The sequence below is a fragment of the Podarcis cretensis genome (genome assembly GCF_951804945.1).
Source record: "Podarcis cretensis genome assembly, chromosome: 2".
Lineage (NCBI taxonomy): Eukaryota > Metazoa > Chordata > Lepidosauria > Squamata > Lacertidae > Podarcis > Podarcis cretensis.
Window position 1 is genome coordinate 108,926,496 of NC_137171.1, and position 18,848 is coordinate 108,945,343.

At 47.9% G+C, this 18,848-nt stretch overlaps 1 protein-coding gene across 3 annotated transcripts in view; it reads right to left on the reverse strand.

The window, feature by feature from the left end:
* Window positions 1-2,206: 2,206 nt before the first annotated feature.
* Window positions 2,207-18,848, reverse strand: part of LOC307208693 (uncharacterized protein) — a 188,950-nt gene continuing 172,308 nt past the window's right edge. Inside the window, exons 1-2 of one of the 3 annotated variants that reach the window (XM_079963567.1) lie at window positions 12,616-12,694; window positions 2,207-8,652 (exon numbers count right to left, since the gene is read on the reverse strand). In XM_079963567.1, the coding sequence (XP_079819693.1) occupies window positions 7,163-8,641 (1,479 nt within the window). In that variant the 5' untranslated portion in view covers window positions 8,642-8,652; window positions 12,616-12,694 and the 3' untranslated portion in view covers window positions 2,207-7,162. Of the gene's footprint in view, window positions 8,653-11,363; window positions 11,997-12,615; window positions 12,695-18,848 lie in introns of those variants that run through there. The other 2 variants (XM_079963566.1, XM_079963568.1) reach the window with 2 other exon arrangements.

An 18,848-nucleotide genomic window follows, 5' to 3' on the forward strand; every position in this document is an offset into this window, starting at 1 on the left:
TGATTGGGGTGGGGGGTTCCTGCTACAGGTTAAACGTGTGTAATCAATGAAAATCTGCCCTTATTCCCTTATGGGGGACACAAGAGCCCTTATAGAGTCCTTTGCAGGTTCTCCACCAGTCGGAGAAATTAACAAAGGCCAACCAGAGAATGAATGTAGGGACGCAGGTGGTGCTGTGGGTTAAAGCCTCAGCGCCTAGGACTTGCCGATCGAAAGGTCGGCGGTTCGAATCCCTGCGGCGGGGTGCGCTCCCGCTGCTCGGTCCCAGCGCCTGCCAACCTAGCAGTTTGAAAGCACCTCCGGGTGCAAGTAGATAAATAGGGACCGCTTACCAGCGGGAAGGTAAACGGCGTTTCCGTGTGCGGCTCTGGCTCGCCAGAGCAGCGATGTCACGCTGGCCACGTGACCCGGAAGTGTCTCCGGACAGCGCTGGCCCCTGGCCTCTTAAGTGAGATGGGCGCACAACCCCAGAGTCTGTCAAGACTGGCCCGTACGGGCAGGGGTACCTTTACCTTTACCTTTAACCAGAGAATATTGAGAAGCAAAGCAGCTAGTAAGCCTGATCTTTATTGAACTGTTGCAACAGGGTGCCCCCTTCACACACAGGAGAAGGAGGAGGACCCCGAACAAAGGTGTGCCCGCCCTTATATAGACATTTTAAATTGCCCGCCTTGGAGTCCAAGACTACCCTTCAGACACATCATGCCTACATCACAGAAGGGACAGTCTACAACAGAAATCTGAGTGCATTGTTTATCTCCTGTCTGGCAGGTTACCTGTTAATGCTTACTTGATTGGATACCCTGGGGAGCCTGGTTAGTCTTTTGTAGTGGCAAATAGTTCCTGAGCCAGGTCACAGGCTCACCCTATTCATAAACAGATATACCCTTAAGACAGGTTTTGTGAATGAAAAGACAATGGAGAGGCTTTTCCTTTTTCCTTTGACCTTGCGGAGAAAACATTTGGTCAGTTTGGGAGCCAAAATGGCTCCAAGGCTGCCCTCCTGTGCTGCCCCAGACACATGGCCCATACATAGAATCATAGAGTTGGAAGAGACCACAAGGGCCATTGAGTCCAACCCCCTGCCAAGCAGGAAACAGCATTTATGTACGTCTGAGGGGTAGTGGACTGGCCCCCTGATGAAAAAGTTTGCTGATCCCTGGTTAAGAGCGTAACCAGCACTTTTTTGTTAGCTTAAACATGGTTTCCGGAGTCTACTTGGATCTCGGAAGGTAATTCAGGTTATAATCCTGTGCCTCCTTACCCAGGAGTAAGACCACCGAATGTGACTGTTTTTGTAGGACTGTTCTGCCTGTCACGCTGATGCACTTATATAAGCACACAACTGATCACTCAAGAACAGGCTTCCTTTTATGAGCAGGGTGTGTGTGTGTGTGTGGCCTTTTTAAGCGTAAGAAAGAACAAGTCCATGTGATTTAAATCCACAGAACCCTTCGGGTCATATATGAATTTTGTGCACTTGAGCTGTGGAACTAGGGAAGGGTACGGAAATCAGTTCTGTTCTCCAATAAATATGTGCCTAACTATCAGTCTGGACACGGGTGGCGCTGTGGTCTAAACCACTGAGCCTTGGGCTTCCCGATCAGGTTGGCGGTTCGAATCGCTGCGACGGGGTGAGCACCCGTTGCTCAGTCTCAGCTCCTCCCAACCTAGCCATTCGAAAGCACGTCAAAGTGCAAGTAGATAAATAGGTACCACTCCAGCAGGAAGGAAAACGGCGTTTCCGTGCGCTGCTCTGGTTTCACCAGAAGCAGCTTAGTCATGCTGGCCACATGACCCGGAAGCTGTCTGCGGACAAACGCCAGCTCCCTCGGCCTATAGAGCTAGATGAGCGCTGCAACCCCAGAGTCGTTCACAACTGGACCTAACAGTCAGGGGTACCTTTACCTTTACTTATCAGTCTGGAGCAACTCAAATCAGGGGGGTGCTAATTTAAGGATGGAGAATCTGCAGCCTTCCCGTTATGTTGGACTACAACTCCCATCATCCTTGATCACTGGCCACACTAACTGGGCTGATGAAAGTTGGGAGCCCAGTGTCTGAAGGACCATGGATTCTCCATCCCTCCAGCTTATCCATGGAACCAAATTATCAGCGTAGTAGCAGTATTGTATGAGAAAGAGCCAACTCTCTTCCCTTTTAGGCTCGGATTGATGTTGCCACGTGACAGACAAGACACCTGGAATACACTTTAACAAACTTTATTGACTATCGTAAGAAACTGGGATACAATAAATTCAAATTGAAAAGCCCAAGTCTACAGGAATAATAGATGAAGAAATAATACAAGGAGAAGAACAGCAGACATAGAGATGTAACAAAAACAGATCAATAAACAAATTAAAAAGAGAAAGCTCAAAGGGAGAGTTAATCCAGACAGAAGAATATTTTTCCAAAATTAACTCCTTTCAATTCAGCTGGCCAAGATGAAGAGAGAGTACATGTCTGTTTGAGTTAACACTATCTGGATCCTTCTATATATAGAGAGAGAAAAACCTTACCTTGTTCACAGGTATCTCAGTCCTTGCTAGCAATGCCTTTGAGGGTCTGTCCTTCAGTATGAAATGGGTGGTGGTCTTCAGGTAACCACAACTAGCTTATCCAGATTTCCAAGCTAACAGCGTTTTCTCCTTTCCTTAACCTATGCACAATGTCTGGTCTTGCATTTTGCACTCAGCTTTGGCCAACTGATCTTAACCTCTGTTATGTTTCTTAAAAGATACAGGATTATAACAGGAAGGTTTACAATACTGAAGACAGTTGGCTACTGCCAACAACTACACTTTTGGTGGAAGCGTGGCATAGGGTTAAAAACAACAACTGGCAGATTACTTGAAAGTGAAAATATATTTTTTTTTCTGATTTAGTTCCACATCAGTTTCAACTATGACTGATTGAGGCCAACTCTTTTTTGCACACCTAGTTCAACATGGGATTTTTTTTTTAAGTATCCACATTATAAATGCTGATTTGTATATGCAATGGAGTTATTAGTATCACAATATTTATTTGTTGTACTGTAATCTTAATACTAGATGGTTAACCATACAGACTACCTCGAAAAACCCACATCAACAGGAAACTGGAACATAATGAGAGGCAAATGCAAAATCAAGTCACATCAACGCTGCATTCTTACTTGGGGTTGAAGAAATACAGTATATAACATGATGGGGAAACTTAAAAAAATTATTGTGTTGATTTTTGTAAATGCATCCAGTCTTACATACTGTACTATTGGCGTTACCTACCTCAGAGCTTCGGGGTCAGCAAATATATAGTAATAAAATGCCCTGTTTCTGTCTGGGAGGGTATAAAGCAGGCATCCTTAGCAGTAGGCGAAAACCTTGAAACGACCAATTCCCAGTCTCTTAAAATAAGGCAGAGTGCAAGCATAGCTGTCATCGTTTTCCTTTTTAAAAGGGAAATTCCCCTATTCCGAATAGGATTCCTCGCAAGAAAAGGCAAAAGTTGACAGCTATGAGTGCAAGAGCCTGGCACAAATCAAAAATTCATTCCAGATTTAAGTGTTCTGGGATTTTATTACATAGGGGAAGGAAGAGAAATGTGTTCCACTGAGACAGAGCTGCTTTGTCAAATTCAATGCTTTTGCAAATATGGTGAAAATACAACTGAGAATATCAGCCATGACACTACCCATATGGTGCTCCTGGTGATCTATTAAGCTACAGGTTAGCAAAACCTGCAACAATTTGCTGTTTCCCAGCTGTGGATAACCTTATCACCTATACAGTGGTACCTTGGTACCTTGGTTTACGAACTTAATCCGTTCCAGAAGTCCGTTCTTAAACCAACGTGTTCTTAAACCAAGGTGTGCTTTCCCATAGCAGCGGGGGACTCAGTTTACGAATGGAACACACTCAACAGGAAGCGGAACATATTCTACTTCCAAGGCAAAGTTCACAAACCAAAACACCTACTTCCGGGTTTGCAGTGTTATTAATCCAAGTTGTTCATAAACTAAACCAAGGCACCACTGTAATGTAGAACCATTTGCCACTGGAAAAGTTAGGAATAAGCTTGCAATACACTGTAGCGGAGATGATCTGTAGTAGGTCTATAAAATGGCCATCAAGACGCGGTATAAAATTTTCACAACTTGTTAAGGTCATGCCTATGGTGAAGCATTTCTTCTGAGCATTTCCCTCTGCCTGGGCTATGCATTCACATTTTGAATGCCACTTCTGCAATTATCTACAGCAGCCTTCACCAACCCGATGGCTTGGACTCCAATTCCCATCAGCCTTTGCAGGCTAGGGATGATGGGAGTTGTAGTCCAAAATATCTTCAAGGTCATCAGGTCGGCAAAGGCATAAACCAGGGATGGGGAACCTGGTTGGGTCTCGCTATACTCCCAACTCCTACCTGCCCTGAGCACTGGCCGGGTTACTCAAGGCTGATGGAAGCTGGAGTCTACCATTGTCCCTCCTCTAAAAGCCTTCTTGGTCTCTTGGATGGGCACAGAGGTGTGGTATTTTTAATCTTTGTTGGAAGCCGCCCAGAGTGGCTGGGGAAGCCCAGCCAGATGCGCGGGGTACAAATAATAAATTATTATTATTATTATCCACATCTCCACTGGTCAACTCCCTTGCTGGCATGCAATTATTCCTTGTCTATGGTAGGCTAGGAACGCAGGTGGCCCTGTGGGTTAAACCACAGAGCCTAGGACTTGCCGATCAGAAGGTCGGCGGTTCGAATCCCCACGATGGGGTGAGCTCCCGTTGCTCGGTCCCTGCTCCTGCCAACCTAGCAGTTCAAAAGCACGTCAAAGTGCAAGTAGATAAATAGGTACAACTCTGGCGGGAAGGTAAGCGGCATTTCTGTGCGCTGCTCTTGTTCACCAGAAGCGGCTTAGTCATGCTGGCCACATGACCCGGAAGCTGTACGCCGGCTCCCTCGGCCAATAAAGCGAGATGAGCGCCACAACCCCAGAGTCACAACTGGACCTAATGGTCAGGGGTCCCTTTACCTTTTATGGTAGGCTACCATTCCAAGCGCATAAATGCAAGACTGACCAATGGCTGAAACCAAAGATATTTGACTGACCAGATATTTCATGATTTGTTCACTGGCTGCTATCAAACGATGTTGACTAAAGTAGTGGAATTCGCTCGCGGGCACCGGACTCCCCCACCAACTACAAGATGAAAGGTTAGCAAAAAAATAAAGACATCTGGGCAAGGGAGGGGGAAAAAAAAGATTACAGCAACAGTACAGAGAAGCAAAGGGGTCAGATTACTAGGGAAGATAGTAAATATTTTTTTTATCATATTTGAACAACAATGTTAAAATGTCATAATAGGTTTTTTTTTCTACTTGGATTGTAAATTCCTTGGAAATGAATGTTTTTAAAAATGCACCTCAAAAGAAAAACAAGTGGCCGTGATCCTTCTCTGCATGGCGGCCTAGAGGAATCGCTGCAGGGCCTCGCAAAGGCATTTTTTCGCTTTGCTCCCTGCTCAGTGTGTACACCTGCACAGCAACACTGCCAACCCATGAGAAAGAGAAGGAGGGTGATGTAAAACTTCTCATATTCTCACCCTCAAATCTGCTCAGCTAATGAACATGCGCTCTCACAGTGCTCGTTTTCTGCGACTGAGGCTGCAGCCGTTTGCACCCTTCCCTGGAAGTAAGCTCCACTGAACAAAGTGGGGCTTGTTTTTTAGGAATCGCGCGTGGGTTTGCACAACATGTTAAAGGTTGGAGGGGCGAAGGCAAGGAGGCCTTTTGGTTGCCGTGACAACCTGGGCAGCCACTTGCACATGTGCCAGTGATGCTCACACTGAGAAGGTATGGGGAGAACAAAAATGGCAATCATCTGCCTTGTCCTATAGGGATCCCTTTACAAGCAGGCAGTCGGCCCTGCCAGGGAGGACCACACCCTATAAATTAAGTTAAATAACGTTTATTAAAGCTCCACACTATCCAGCTAAAAAATACTTTTTATTACACTGATAGCAATTTTAATTTTTTTTAAAAAACCACACAAGTTCGGGGTAACCTGCTAGAAGATAGCAAACAGTGGGGTCTTCTATCTGTGCTTAGAAGGAAAGAATCTGTGGCCAGGCCTACATGGCAGGTTGCAGCCAACTAAGTTCTACTCAAGAGTAGACCTGCTGGAATTAATAGACCTAAATTAGTCATGTCCAGTCCTTTCAGTCAGCCTGGTCTGAGCGCAACCTACATTAAATATGCCCCCTTTAGAGCTGTCTTTCTCCACTTTAGGCCCCAGATGTTGTTGGACTACAACTCCCATCATCCCTAGCTAGCACAACCAGCGGGCAGGGATGATGGGAGTTGTAGTACAACAACATCTGGGGACCCAAGGCTGAGAAAGGCTCCCCTATAGCGCAGTGCTGTATATGTCTACTCAGAAGCAAGCCCTCTTGAATTCAGCAAGTTTTACTCCCAGAAGCAAGAAAGTACAGGATTGCAGACGGAAACTGTTTTCAGAAGCACGGTTTCCCCACTGAGGAACAGAAGAAGCTGGGTGGCTGTTTCCTATGGATCTCTTGGGAACAAGGGGGGGGGGGGAAATCCTAACACACAAAATAAATTATCTTTGAAGAGAGGACGTCACAACAAACAACAATGGAGAGTTACATTTTTGCTCGTTTCCGAAATTCCTGTGAAATGCATGTATTCACATTGTTCCTTCCTGCTCCACAGTTGCATTTTTGATTTTGCAGGTGAAGCACCCCCCTTTTTTAAATTAACCCCCCCCACTCGCCCAAATAAAAGCAACAAGGGATTCCTAATCAAGAATTCCCAGCACCTACATCTCCTTGGATTCCTTTGGGGGGGGGCAGCAACGATAAACCAAGCAGCTTCCCAAAAAAATGGCTTTTAATTTGAGACATGGCTGGCGGAACCAAACCGTGGGGAACTTCTTGCCCTGGCTTCTGACACCGCACAGTTGCTCTGATACACACAACGGGAGAGACAGATCCTCGACTCTGTCCCTCAGTCAACGCAAGGCTCATTCAAGCCTCCTCTTTAAAACTGCATGATTAAAAGCGGAAGGAAGATTCCTCTGGCGCTCGTTACTATTCCGTCGCAGGAAAGGAAGGGTCCATCGGAAACAGCCCCTTTGCCACTCAGCTCCCCCATGTCCCGCGAATCAAGACGGGTCCTCCATCTTGATCTCAACTATCTGGGTTTCTGGAAGCACATCACCTGGCTGACTAGAATTTGCAAGGCCGACAAGAGCCGCAGGGTCACCGCTCTGCTTAAGGGACGCGTCCGCCCCCTTCTCTCCTGGGCCCCAGAGACCATCAGGAGCCGGCGACCAGGTCGCGGCCACGGGAGATGTGTCGGCTTCGGCCAGGGAAGCCCCAAGGCTCCCGTCCTTGACGTGGACTCTCTGGTGGGACACGAGCCGCGAGCTCCGAGCGAAGCACTTCCCGCAGTCGGGGCAGGCGTAGGGCTTCTCGCCCGTGTGGATCCTCTGGTGTGTTACGAGATCGGCATTGATACGGAAGCTCTTGCCGCAGATATGGCACTCGTAAGGCTTCTCGCCGGTGTGGATCCTCTGGTGTTTGATGAGGTCGGAGCTGTAGCTGAAGCTCTTCCCACAGATGCCGCAGGGGTAGGGCCTCTCCCCGGTGTGGACCCTCTGGTGGCAGATGAGGTGGGAGCTGCGCTTGAAGCCCTTCCCGCAGTCGGGGCAGGCGTAGGGCTTCTCGCCCGTGTGGTTCCTCTGGTGGGTCACGAGGTCGTAGTTGACCCGGAAGCTCTTGCCGCAGATGGAGCACTCGTAGGGCTTCTCGCCCGTGTGCACCCTCTGGTGGCGGATGAGGTGCGAGCAGTCGCGGAAGCGCTTCCCGCAGATCCCGCAAGGGTAGGGCCTCTCCCCGGTGTGGACCCGCTGGTGGGAGATCAGGTGGGAGCTGCGGGTGAAGCTCTTGCCGCAGTCGGAGCAGATGTAGGGCTTCTCTCCGGTGTGGCTCCTCTGGTGGTTGACCAGGTCGTAATTCGAGCGGAAGCTCTTCTCGCAGATGATGCACTCGTACGGCTTCTCGCCCGTGTGGACCCTGCGGTGGGACATGAGCTGCGAGCTCTGGGAGAAGCCCTTCCCACACTCCAAGCAGATGTAAGGCTTCTCTCCAGTGTGGACCTTCTGGTGGGACACCAGGTCGGAGCTGAAGAGGAAGTTCCGCCCACACTCCAGGCAGGTGAAGGGCTTCTCGTCCGTGTGCGTCTGCATGTGGTCGGCCAGTTCCGCCTGCTGGCTGCAGCCCTTGCCACACACGGGGCACACATGCGGCTTCTCCTCTTTGTGGACCTGCTGGTGTTCGGAAAGGCAGGCGCTCCCGTTGAAACACTCCCCGCAAACAGGGCAGATATACTGCGTCTGCGACGGGCAGGCGCCGCCGGCGTCATTCCCCAGGGCGTCTCCGTTGATGGGAAGGGAGTCGTTCTCCAGTTCTGGGGCAGAGCTCCTGGGGTCCGTCTCCGAACTGCTCTCGCTGAGTTCCTCTCCCTCCAGCTCCAGGTCGGGGGAGGCCAGCCTGGGGCAGCTGTCCGAGAGCGCCCCATGCAGTTCTGCCGGCTTAGGGCCTCCCTGCTGAGAAGTCCCTTCCTCCTCCTCGTTCACCATCCTTTCACCTGCTGGAAAGGAAAGAGGGGGAAAGAACCCACAAGGTATTCAGTATTATTCATTGGCATTTGTGTTCAGGTGGGCTCTGGTCTACCAAAGCTTGCGCTGCGAAACCATTTGTAGGTTGCAATTCTAGGCGTGCCCCACGGAAAACAGGGAGGCCTGCTTGTGAGGAAACATGTGTAGGATTGCACTGCTTGTCTTGAACAGGGTGAGGAACCGACAGCCTTCCAGATATTGCTGTTCCCATCATCCCTGGGTCACTGGACATGTCTGCAGAGGTTGATGGGAGCTGGAGTCCAGCAACATCTAGAGGGCTACAGCCTCACCCTGCCTGACCTTGGGAGATCTTTGTGGTTTGTTCATCCTCAAGTTAGAAGCCCACACTGTAAGGAACCAGTGTGGCTTAATGGTTAGAGTGTTGGACTAGGACCTGGGAGAGCAGGGTTCAAATCCCCACTCAGCCACGAAGCTAACTGGGTGACCATCTCTTCGCCTAACCTACCTCACAGGGTTGTTATGAGAATGAGATGGGGGAGAACCATGTACACTTGAAGGTAAAGGTGGTATATTAAAGTAATAAATTAATTAAACAAACAAACCCAATTCCAGAAACACAGATCAGCTACGTAAATTGCACAAGTGGATTTTTAAAATTTGCACAGTTGCATTGTTTGGAACATTTGATCTGTGATTCTGAAAATTTTGCATTTATCAACATCAACATTCTTAGCCCAGAAAATTTACGTTGTTGGCCAGTTTTTGTCCTGCCCTATTGCAGAATTCAGAAGATTTTGGCAAGGAAGAAGAGCAGACATATGCTGGTCAGAGGAAAAGCAGAAATCACAGAGGGGCCATCTTAACTGTGGTTAGAAAGACCAAGAGCTGATGACAGGATTAAGGATTCCCTTCTCCTGGCCGCAAATTCCTCCCCACCCCTTAACTCCAGTTAAGTATTATACAAACAGTGGTGCTACCCTCGACTAAGGATAACCAGAGCTCATCCTTAACAAAGGTTGCAAACTCTGGTTTAATGCATGGTCTTCAATCCTTGTTAAGTAGAAATTGCTGAAATTTATCCTTTATTGCTGTTGAAGTAGGAGAGGAGACACAGAGAAGAAAGAGGACATGATCCTATAACCCATCCACCCCAACTCTTAACAATGGTTGAAAGGACCCCCTTCAGAACATCTCCAGTGATACAGAACTAAAGCAGGCAATTCTTGAACTCCCTACCTCCCTCCCCCAAATACTTGAAAATTATTAAACCACTTTTTTGCTGCCGTTGTACAAGCAGGAGGACATACAGAGCTGGTATTAGCAACTGCACCCCAAAACAAAGGTGATGTTCTCTCCATATGCTGAAATATGTGAGGGTTTTGTTTTTAAACAGGCAAACCTGTTTTGGCCAATTATTATTTAAATGCCTTCTTCAGTGGTCAAAGTGAAACACATCGACTACAGGAAATCTCTGCTTCTTGTCTCACTTCTTTGCATTAACAGGCAATACCATTAGCAGAGATCTCTGCAGGCTGTTTTTCACTTTGACTTTGGCCCCTGAAGCAGGCCTTTGAATAACAATTGGCCACAACACCTTGGGTCCTTCCTTTGGGATGCTCACTGGTTTGTGCTATCAGTGGTTCCAGATTGGTGGTCCAAGGACGGGCCAATTCACATATATTAAAAACGTACCCCCCACCAAAGTAGGGACTCCATGGCTTGGGTTTTGAAAAACAGGGGGACCACAGTTGCTAATGGGAACCTTTGCTGAATATTGCAATCATGTAGGGCTCTTCCAGCCTATTCAATAATCCAGCCTTGTCCAAACCTGCCTTGTTCTTTGTCACCAATTAGCGCCTTCTCAACTGTTTAGCAGACTGTCTGTAGATCACCTGAATCCTTCTTATGGATCAGTTTTCAGGACCTCTGAGCCACAGGAATACATAAAAGGCCACTTTGAAAATATTTTAAGCATCCTTTTTTTGTACTGACAAGGGGAGGTACACATCCTGGATGTTGTGCACTCACTGGGAGTGCTACGCCGATTGTTTCTTTCAAGCTGCATAATCGCTGCATGCTCAAACTCCTCTGTCCATTCATGAGAACTATAAACTTCATTAAAAAGGCGATGAAGCAATTGGCCTCAAGGTCCTTTCCCGTATCACAAAACCATGCCCATCAAACACAGAAAGCTCTAGTTTGGGTGTAGTCGTCCTGAAGGGCCTAATTTTGTCATTCTCGGCCTCCTATCTGCAACCTGGGGATTATAAAACACACCCATTTTACGGGATTGTTGTTGAGGATTAATGCGGAAAACCTCGCGCAGTTGTCACGAGGGTTACGGGTTATGGAGCTTCGGGGGTTGGTGGATCCTCCGACTTGGAACAGAAACAGCTAGAAGCTGTTCCTGGGATCCTTTGTTGGCAACACCTTTTAAAAACCCCACAAACCATTCTGGCAATCATTTGCAAGCGGAAAAACAATAGGAGACCAGGTGGAGGCAGAACAACGAGGCGACTAAGCCCAGGCCAACCCAGACTCGAGCAAAGCCGGCGCGGCAGGGGATTGCGAAACGCAAAGCACCCCCGCTCCCTTCCCGGGGGATCAGCCGCGGGAAGGATTTAGCCCCGGAGATCTGGCGATAAGCAGCGCTTTAAGTGCTCGATGGCGGCGCCACAGGCCCTCCCCGCAGCGCAGCGCCCGAGATCCCTCGGTTACTCACCAGCAACGGGCGAGAGCAGCTGGGATTTGCAGGGCAGATCCGACCCGACGCGCGAAAGCGCCCCGCGCGCAAAGACGCGCGCAGCAGCAGCAGCAGCAGCCGCGCAAAAACTGAAGCTGGCTGAGTGTGTCTGCCAGAAGCAAAAAGGAGCCGCACCATCGGCCGCCTCTCTCCGCCCGCGCTGGCTGCTCAGGGGTTACTGCGGCGAGATCCCTTCGATCCGGCCCCAGGCAGCCAATCCCGGCGTCGGACGCGAGCTGAGTCAGGCGCAGGAAGCGCAACCTCGGCGAGGCTCCTCGGAGCAGCAGGGCGGCCCTTTGCAAAGGCCGCCAGGAATAATCCGGAGACCTCTGCTGGCCTCGCCGAGCAAAAGCGTCCGCTGCAACCCCAGAGCCACTTCTTTTGCCTGCAAAGGAGGAAGGAAGCGCCGCTGAACTCTGCACTTTTTCGGGCACTTTTTCCTCCAAGGATCTGAAGGTAGTGCGCATGGTTCTTCTCCCTGTCCTCGTTTAATCCCCCACAACAACCCTGCGAGGTAGGTTAGGTTGAGAGGCAGCGATTGGCCCAAAGTCACCCAGTGAGCTTCGTGGCTGAGTGCGGATTTGAACCAAGGCAAAATACGGTTTTTCTTTTCTTTCCATCTGGTCCTGAAGTCCTTCAAAGCAATCCATCACATGTATTGCAGCTTAACAGGACGGTCCCTCTGGGAGGGAGTTGTAAGGGACCCAGAGGATCATCTAGTCCAGCCCCCCCCCAAACTCGGCCCTCCAGATGTTTTGGGACTACAATTCCCATCATCCCTGACCACTGGTCCTGTTAGCTAGGGGGAGTTGTAGTCCCAAAACATCTGGAGGGGTGAGTTTGGGGGTGCCTTATCTAGTCCAACTCCCAAATTATTTTTATTTTATTAATTTTCCAAAATATTACAAATCAAACCAAATTAATTTAATTTAATATAATTTCTTAAAATCGGGTTTCCCGCTCTTGACATCTAGTCCAACTATGCAGCTGTCCCACAGCAGAATCAAACCTGCAACCCTGGAGTTATCAGACCATGTTCTAACCAACTGGGCTATACAAGAGCACTCTCAACAAGTTAATTCCTCTTAAATGAAGTGATGTCCCACACAGGCTGCCTTGGTGGATATAAGGAATGAAAGCGATGTGAGGCACACAGACCATCAGCGTGCATGAAGCAGCCTTTAACTGTACCCCCCCATGCCAGAATATCATGCCTTACCCTCCAAATTACCTGCTTAGTTCGTTCCAAGTTTCTCAAACACAGGCACTTGCTTCTTACCTGTTCATCGCTGTCCCCCCTTGCAGAAGCTATCAAGCAATAATGGGCTCAAGCCCATCTCTTATTACCTCACTTCCTGAGAGGGCAGGTTGGGTCATCCTCACTTGTTACATAAACAAAAGGCTCAGCAACCACTCCGGCGATCTAGAAGCAGATTTGTAGAGTCCCTGGAAAAGCCTAGGCCTAGATCAGGATCTGTGGCCCTCCAGATGTGGTTGGACTCCAGCTCACATCATCGCAGATCAGTGGATGTGCTGGCTGGGGCTGCTGGGAGCCCAACAACATCTGCAGTTGTCCAGGCATTGATAACCTCAAGATTAGAGTACTGCAACACCCTCTCTGTAGGGCTACCCTTGAGGTTGGCCCAGCTGGTACAGAAGATGGCAAGGTCGCTTCTGGGGGGAAATTACAGCCAGCCACGTGGCTTGCGGGGTTTGACCTGGCTGCTAATTTATTAAATTTATATACTGCCCATTCATCCGAATCTCAGCATAAAAATATAAAACAAAAACACAAAATGCATAATAGAAGAACAAAACAAAACGAGCCCATAACCCCACTCTCCCAGAAACACATTTAAAAGCTAATCTGCTGCCAGTTCAAGGTGTATCAAAGATATAAGGCCCTATGCAGCTCAGGACCAGATTACTTGAAAGACCACCACCTCCCTTATATACCCAGTATGTAAGCCAGAGAGTTTTTTCTGCAAGTTCACTTGCTCCACAGTAACGCAGAGCAAAGGTTTATGTCTGGCTGCCCCTGTCCTGTGGAACTGCATTCTTGCAAGCATGACAGGAGCTCACTCTCTGCACTTTCCAGAAACAATTGAAGGCATTTTTCTTCTGACAAAGACTTCCTAGCTAGATGAATATGTCTCTGTCATGTGTGTCTACTTTGTGCCGTTTTTAAATGTATCTGCTGTTAGTTTTCTTAATGTACCTGTTATTAACTGTTTCAAATGCTGTTACTGTTTTCAAATGTTTGTCGCCTTCAAGATGTGTGTTGAAAGCGATGAACACATTCTTACTGAGGGAGAAAGGTTTCCCATCCCTGCTCAATACGATCAACAACGCCACGGCAATGCTGTTACTTTATGAAGGCAAATTGGAAAAAAAACAAACTACAATGCTAAAAGTGTATTTATAACATTTTACATTTAATTATTGAAAGCTCCCATAGATTAGCCATCAAGGAGAAAATTTTAGCATCCTCGGGGATGTGCTTTTAAAAAAATTAACTTTGGGGGAAGGTTTTTGAAAACAAGACCCAACACCAGAGGGGGGGGGCATTGAAAAAGGCTCTCTACCCCCCACCTGCAGTCGTACAGTCCAGAATCACATCATCTTAAGTTTTTCACTCTGCTGTATGTGTAGTTAAGAGCAGGTCAGCTGTTTCAGCAGCAAACTACAGTCCTATATATGCTTAAATTGGGAATTAAGTACCAGTGAATTCAAAGGAACTTCCTTCTGAGTAAACATACACAGCTTTGTGTTGTAAGGCCTTACAAATGTGGGGCATGTGTTTTCTGAGTCTTTTCTTTGCCCCCTATAGAAAAATTTCTGTTCACAACTGTGCATGTATATCAAATACAATTATTGGGCCAGCCTGGCAGTATCAAAAGTTGGGGTTGATGGGGATTGTGGCACAGCAACAACTCCAGGGCCAAAGCTTTCCCACCCCCGTGCTCTAAATTACCCTATTTTGCATACAAACATTTTCCAGTTCAAATTTTCCAGAAAACTCATAGCATTAGCTACACATGCAGAAGAGGTGGTAGAATACTGAAGCCCACCACTTCAGATTGCAGCCGGGATTATACAGGGTTAAAATAAAAATGAATGCTCCCCCCTATCTGTGTAACACACTCCCCGAAATTAAAACACATAGCACACCAGGGATGGAAGTTCTAGCCAAGCCTCTCACCTGCTGTGCTAGTTTTCTACTTGAAGGGAACTTTTTATGTAGAACATTTAAAACACCACCCAAACAAACACATGTGCTCCCGATCTGCAGCCTGAAGTGGTTTAGCTCACTTGACCAATTCATCGTGCTGCAGGAGGAGGGAAGACCTCCTAGCGACAGGAGCACTGATGCAAATACTGGAAGACTTAACAGTACAATCCAAGGCCTGATTACTTGCTCTATTCAGCAGGGCTTAATCCCAGGTAAGTGTGCATAGGATTGGAGCGTAAGAGTGAGTGAAATAGGAAACAGTATTGGGAGGCAGTAGACAAAATAGGCATTAAATAGGAAACAAAACCACAGCCTGGTGGAACAATGCGCAAAATTGTAGGAGAGAAAAATAGTACTATTTAAAAGCAATTTTAACCAAAAATGGGTAAAAATTGTAGGGGAGAGAAACAAGTGACAACTGTGGTTGTCTGCTATAGAGTGCCAAGACAGACTGAAGACTCAAATGATGCCTTACTAGAGCAGGTTACCAAACATTCAAAAAGGAGAGAAATAGTAATCATAGGGGACTTCAACTTCCCCGATATCTGTTGGGATTCAAACTCTGCCAAGAGTGTAAGGTCTGACAAATTCCTCCATTGCATCGCTGACAATTTCATTTCCCAGAAGGTGGAAGAACCAACAAGGGGACTTGGACTTGGTCCTCACCAATAGGGAGGAACTGATGGATGAAGCGGAAGAGCTCGGAAACTTGGGAGGAAGTGATCATGTTCTCTTGGGTTTCAGGATACAGAGGCAAGGGAAAACTGAGTGTAGTCAGACTCGAACTCTGGACTTTAAGAAGGCCAATTTCGAAAAGCTGAAGGAGATATTGGGTGTGATCCTGTGGTCAGAAATACTCAATGAGAAGGGAGTCCAAGAAGGATGGGAGTTTCTAAAAGAAGAAATATTGACGGTCCAAATGCAGACAATACCAACAAGAAAGAAAAGTGGGAGGCATCTAAGGAAACCGGTGTAGCTGCATAAGGAGCTTACAGATTAGCTGAGATTTAAGAAGGGCATGTATAAAAAATGGAAGAAAGGGGAAATCACACAGGAGAAGTATACATGAGTAGCCAACAGTTGCAGGGGGAAAGTCAGGCTGGCTAGAGCTCAGAGTGAGCTCAGGCTTTCAAGAGAGCTTAAAAATAATAATAAAAGGTTTCTTTGGCTATGTCCGAAGAAAGAGGAAAAACAAACAAGTAGTTGGTCCTCTGTGTGGGGAACAGAGAGAAATGCTATTGGGTGACAGAGAAAAGGCGGAACTACTCTACACCTACTTTGCCTCTGTCTTCAGCCAAAAGGAAAGTGATGCCCAACCTGGTGATAACGGAATAAATGATGTAAGGAGGGAGCTGCAGCCCAAGATAGGAAAAGAGGTAGTAAGGGAACACCTAGCTACTTCAAATGAATTCAAATCTCCAGGGCCTGATGAGCTGCATCCAAGGGTACTAAAGGAGTTTGTGGATGTAATTTCAGAGCCTTTGTCTATTATCTTTGAGAATTCTTGGAGAACAGGTGAGGTCCCTACAGACTTGAGGCAGGCAAATAATAATAATAATATAATAATAATTTATTATTTATACCCCGCCCATCTGGCTGGGTTTCCCCAGCCACTCTGGGCGGCTTCCAAAAGAATATTAAAATACTGTGATACATCAAACATTAAAAACTTCCCTAAACAGGGCTGCCTTCAGATGTCTTCTAAAAGTCAGATAGTTGTTTATTTCCTTGACATCTGGTGGGAGGGTGTTCCACAGGGAGGGCGCCACTACCGAGAAGGCCCTCTGCCTGGTTCCCTGTAACTTGGCTTCTTGCCAGCGAGGGAACCGCCAGAAGGACCTCGGCACTGGACCTCAGCGTCCGGGCAGAACGATGGGGGTGGAGACGCTCCTTCGGGTATACTGGACCGAGGCTGTTTAGGGCTTTAAAGGTCAGCACCAACACTTTGAATTGTGCTCGGAAATGTACTGGGAGCCAATGTAGGTCTTTCAAGACCGGTGTTATATGGTCTCGGCGGCTGCTCCCAGTCACCAGTCTGGCTGCTGCGTTCTGGATTAGTTGTAGTTTCCGGGTCGCCTTCAAAGGTAGCCCCACGTAGAGCGCATTGCAGTAGTCCAAGCGGGACATAACCAGAGCATGCACCACTCTGGCGAGGCAGTCCGCAGGCAGATAGGGTCTCAGCCTGCATACCAGATGGAGCTGGTACACAGCTGCCCTGGACACGGATTTAACCTGTGCCTCCATGGACAGCTGTGAGTCCAAAATGACTCCCAGGCTGCGCACCTGGTCCTTCAGGGGCACAGTTACCCCATTCAGGAACAGGGAATCCTCCACACCTGCCCGCCTCCTGTCCCCCCAAAACAGTACTTCTGTCTTGTCAGGATTCAACCTCAATCCATTAGCTGCCATCCATCCTGCAACCGCCTCCAGACACACAGGATGTTCACCGTCTTCACTGGTTCTGATTTGAAAGAGAGGTAGAGCTGGGTATCATCCACATATTGATGGACAAACCCACAGCCCAAACCCCCTGATGATCTCTCCCAGCGGCTGCGTGTAGATGTTGAAAAGCATGGGGGAGAGGACAGAACCCTGAGGCACCCCACAAGTGAGAGCCCAGGGGTCTGAACACTCATCCCCCCCCACCACTTTCTGAACACGGCCCAGGAGGAAGGAGTGGAACTACTGTATGACAGTGCCTCCGGCTCCCAGCCTATCTAGACAGTCCAGAAGGATATTATGGTTGATGTATCAAACGCCACTGAGAGATCCAGCAGAACTAGGAAACAGCTCTCACCTTTGTCCCTAGCCCGCCGGAGATCATCAACCAGTGCGACCAATGCAGTTTCAGTCCCGTGATGAGGCCTGAATCCCGACTGGAAGGGATCCAAATGGTCCGCTTCTTCTAGACGTGCCTGGAGTTGTTCAGCAACCACTCACTCAATCACCTTGCCCAAGAATGGAAGATTTGAGACTGGGTGATAGTTGGCCATCGTGGCCGCATCTAAAGATGGTTTTTTAAGAAGCGGTTTAATAACCGCCTCTTTCAGCGGGTCTGGGAAGGCTCCCTCACGGAGGGAAGCATTCACCACCCCACGAAGCCCATCGCCCAGTCCTTCCTGGCTAGCTTTTATAAGCCAGGATGGGCAAGGATCAAGGAGACAGGTGGTTGGTTTCACTCATCCAAGCAACCTGTCCACATCCTCGGGAGGTAACAGATTGGAATTGATCCCACGCAATTTGACTAGACAGGACTCTAGCACTCTCCCGCCCCGGCCCTGCTCCCATGGTGGCATCTACCTCTTCCCGAATCTGAGTGACTTTATCTGCAAAAAAACTTTGCAAAATCATTGCAGGAGATCATGTGGCCCGTACTGGGCCCCGATGTAGCAGGTGGTTCCGCTAAATTGCGGACCACCTGAAAAAGTCTCCTGCTGCTGTTTTCTGCAGATGCAATAGAGGCGGTGAAGATGATGTTGTCTCCATCTTCAAAAAGGGGGGAAAAGGAAGACCTATGTAACTACCGACCGGTGAACCTGACATCAATATAGGGGAAGGTACTATAACAGATAATTCAACAGTTGGTCTGTGAGTGTTTAGAAAAGGATGCTGTGATTACTAAGACCCAGCATGGGTTTCACAAAAATAAGTCATGCCAGACCAATATGATATCTCTGATGGAATTACAAACTTGGTAGGTCAGGGAAATGCTGTGGACATAGTGTATCTTGATTTCAGTAAAGCTTTTGACAAAACCCCCCATTATATTCTCGCGAGGAAGCTGGTAAAATGTGGGTTGAACAAGGTAACTGTTAGGTGGATTTGTAGCTGGTTGACTGACTGAACCCAGAGTACGCATTAATGGTTCCTCGTCATCCTGGGAAATAGTGGCAAGTGGGGTGCCACAGGGTTCTATCCTGGGCCCCTTGTTGTTTAACATCTTTATAAATGACTTGGATGAAGGAATCGAGGGGATGCTCATCAAATTTGAAGATGACACCAAGATGGGAGAGGTAGCTAATGCCGCAGAATCAGAATTCAAAATGAACTTAACAGATTGGAGAACTGGGAACTGCAAGCTAACAAAATGAGTTTCAGTAGGGACAAATGTAAGGTTCTGCACCTGGGCAGCAAGAACCAGATACACAAATATAGGATGGGGGACACCTGGCTTACTAGCAGTACATGTGAAAAGGATCTAGGGCACGGGTGTCAAACACAAGGCCCGCGGG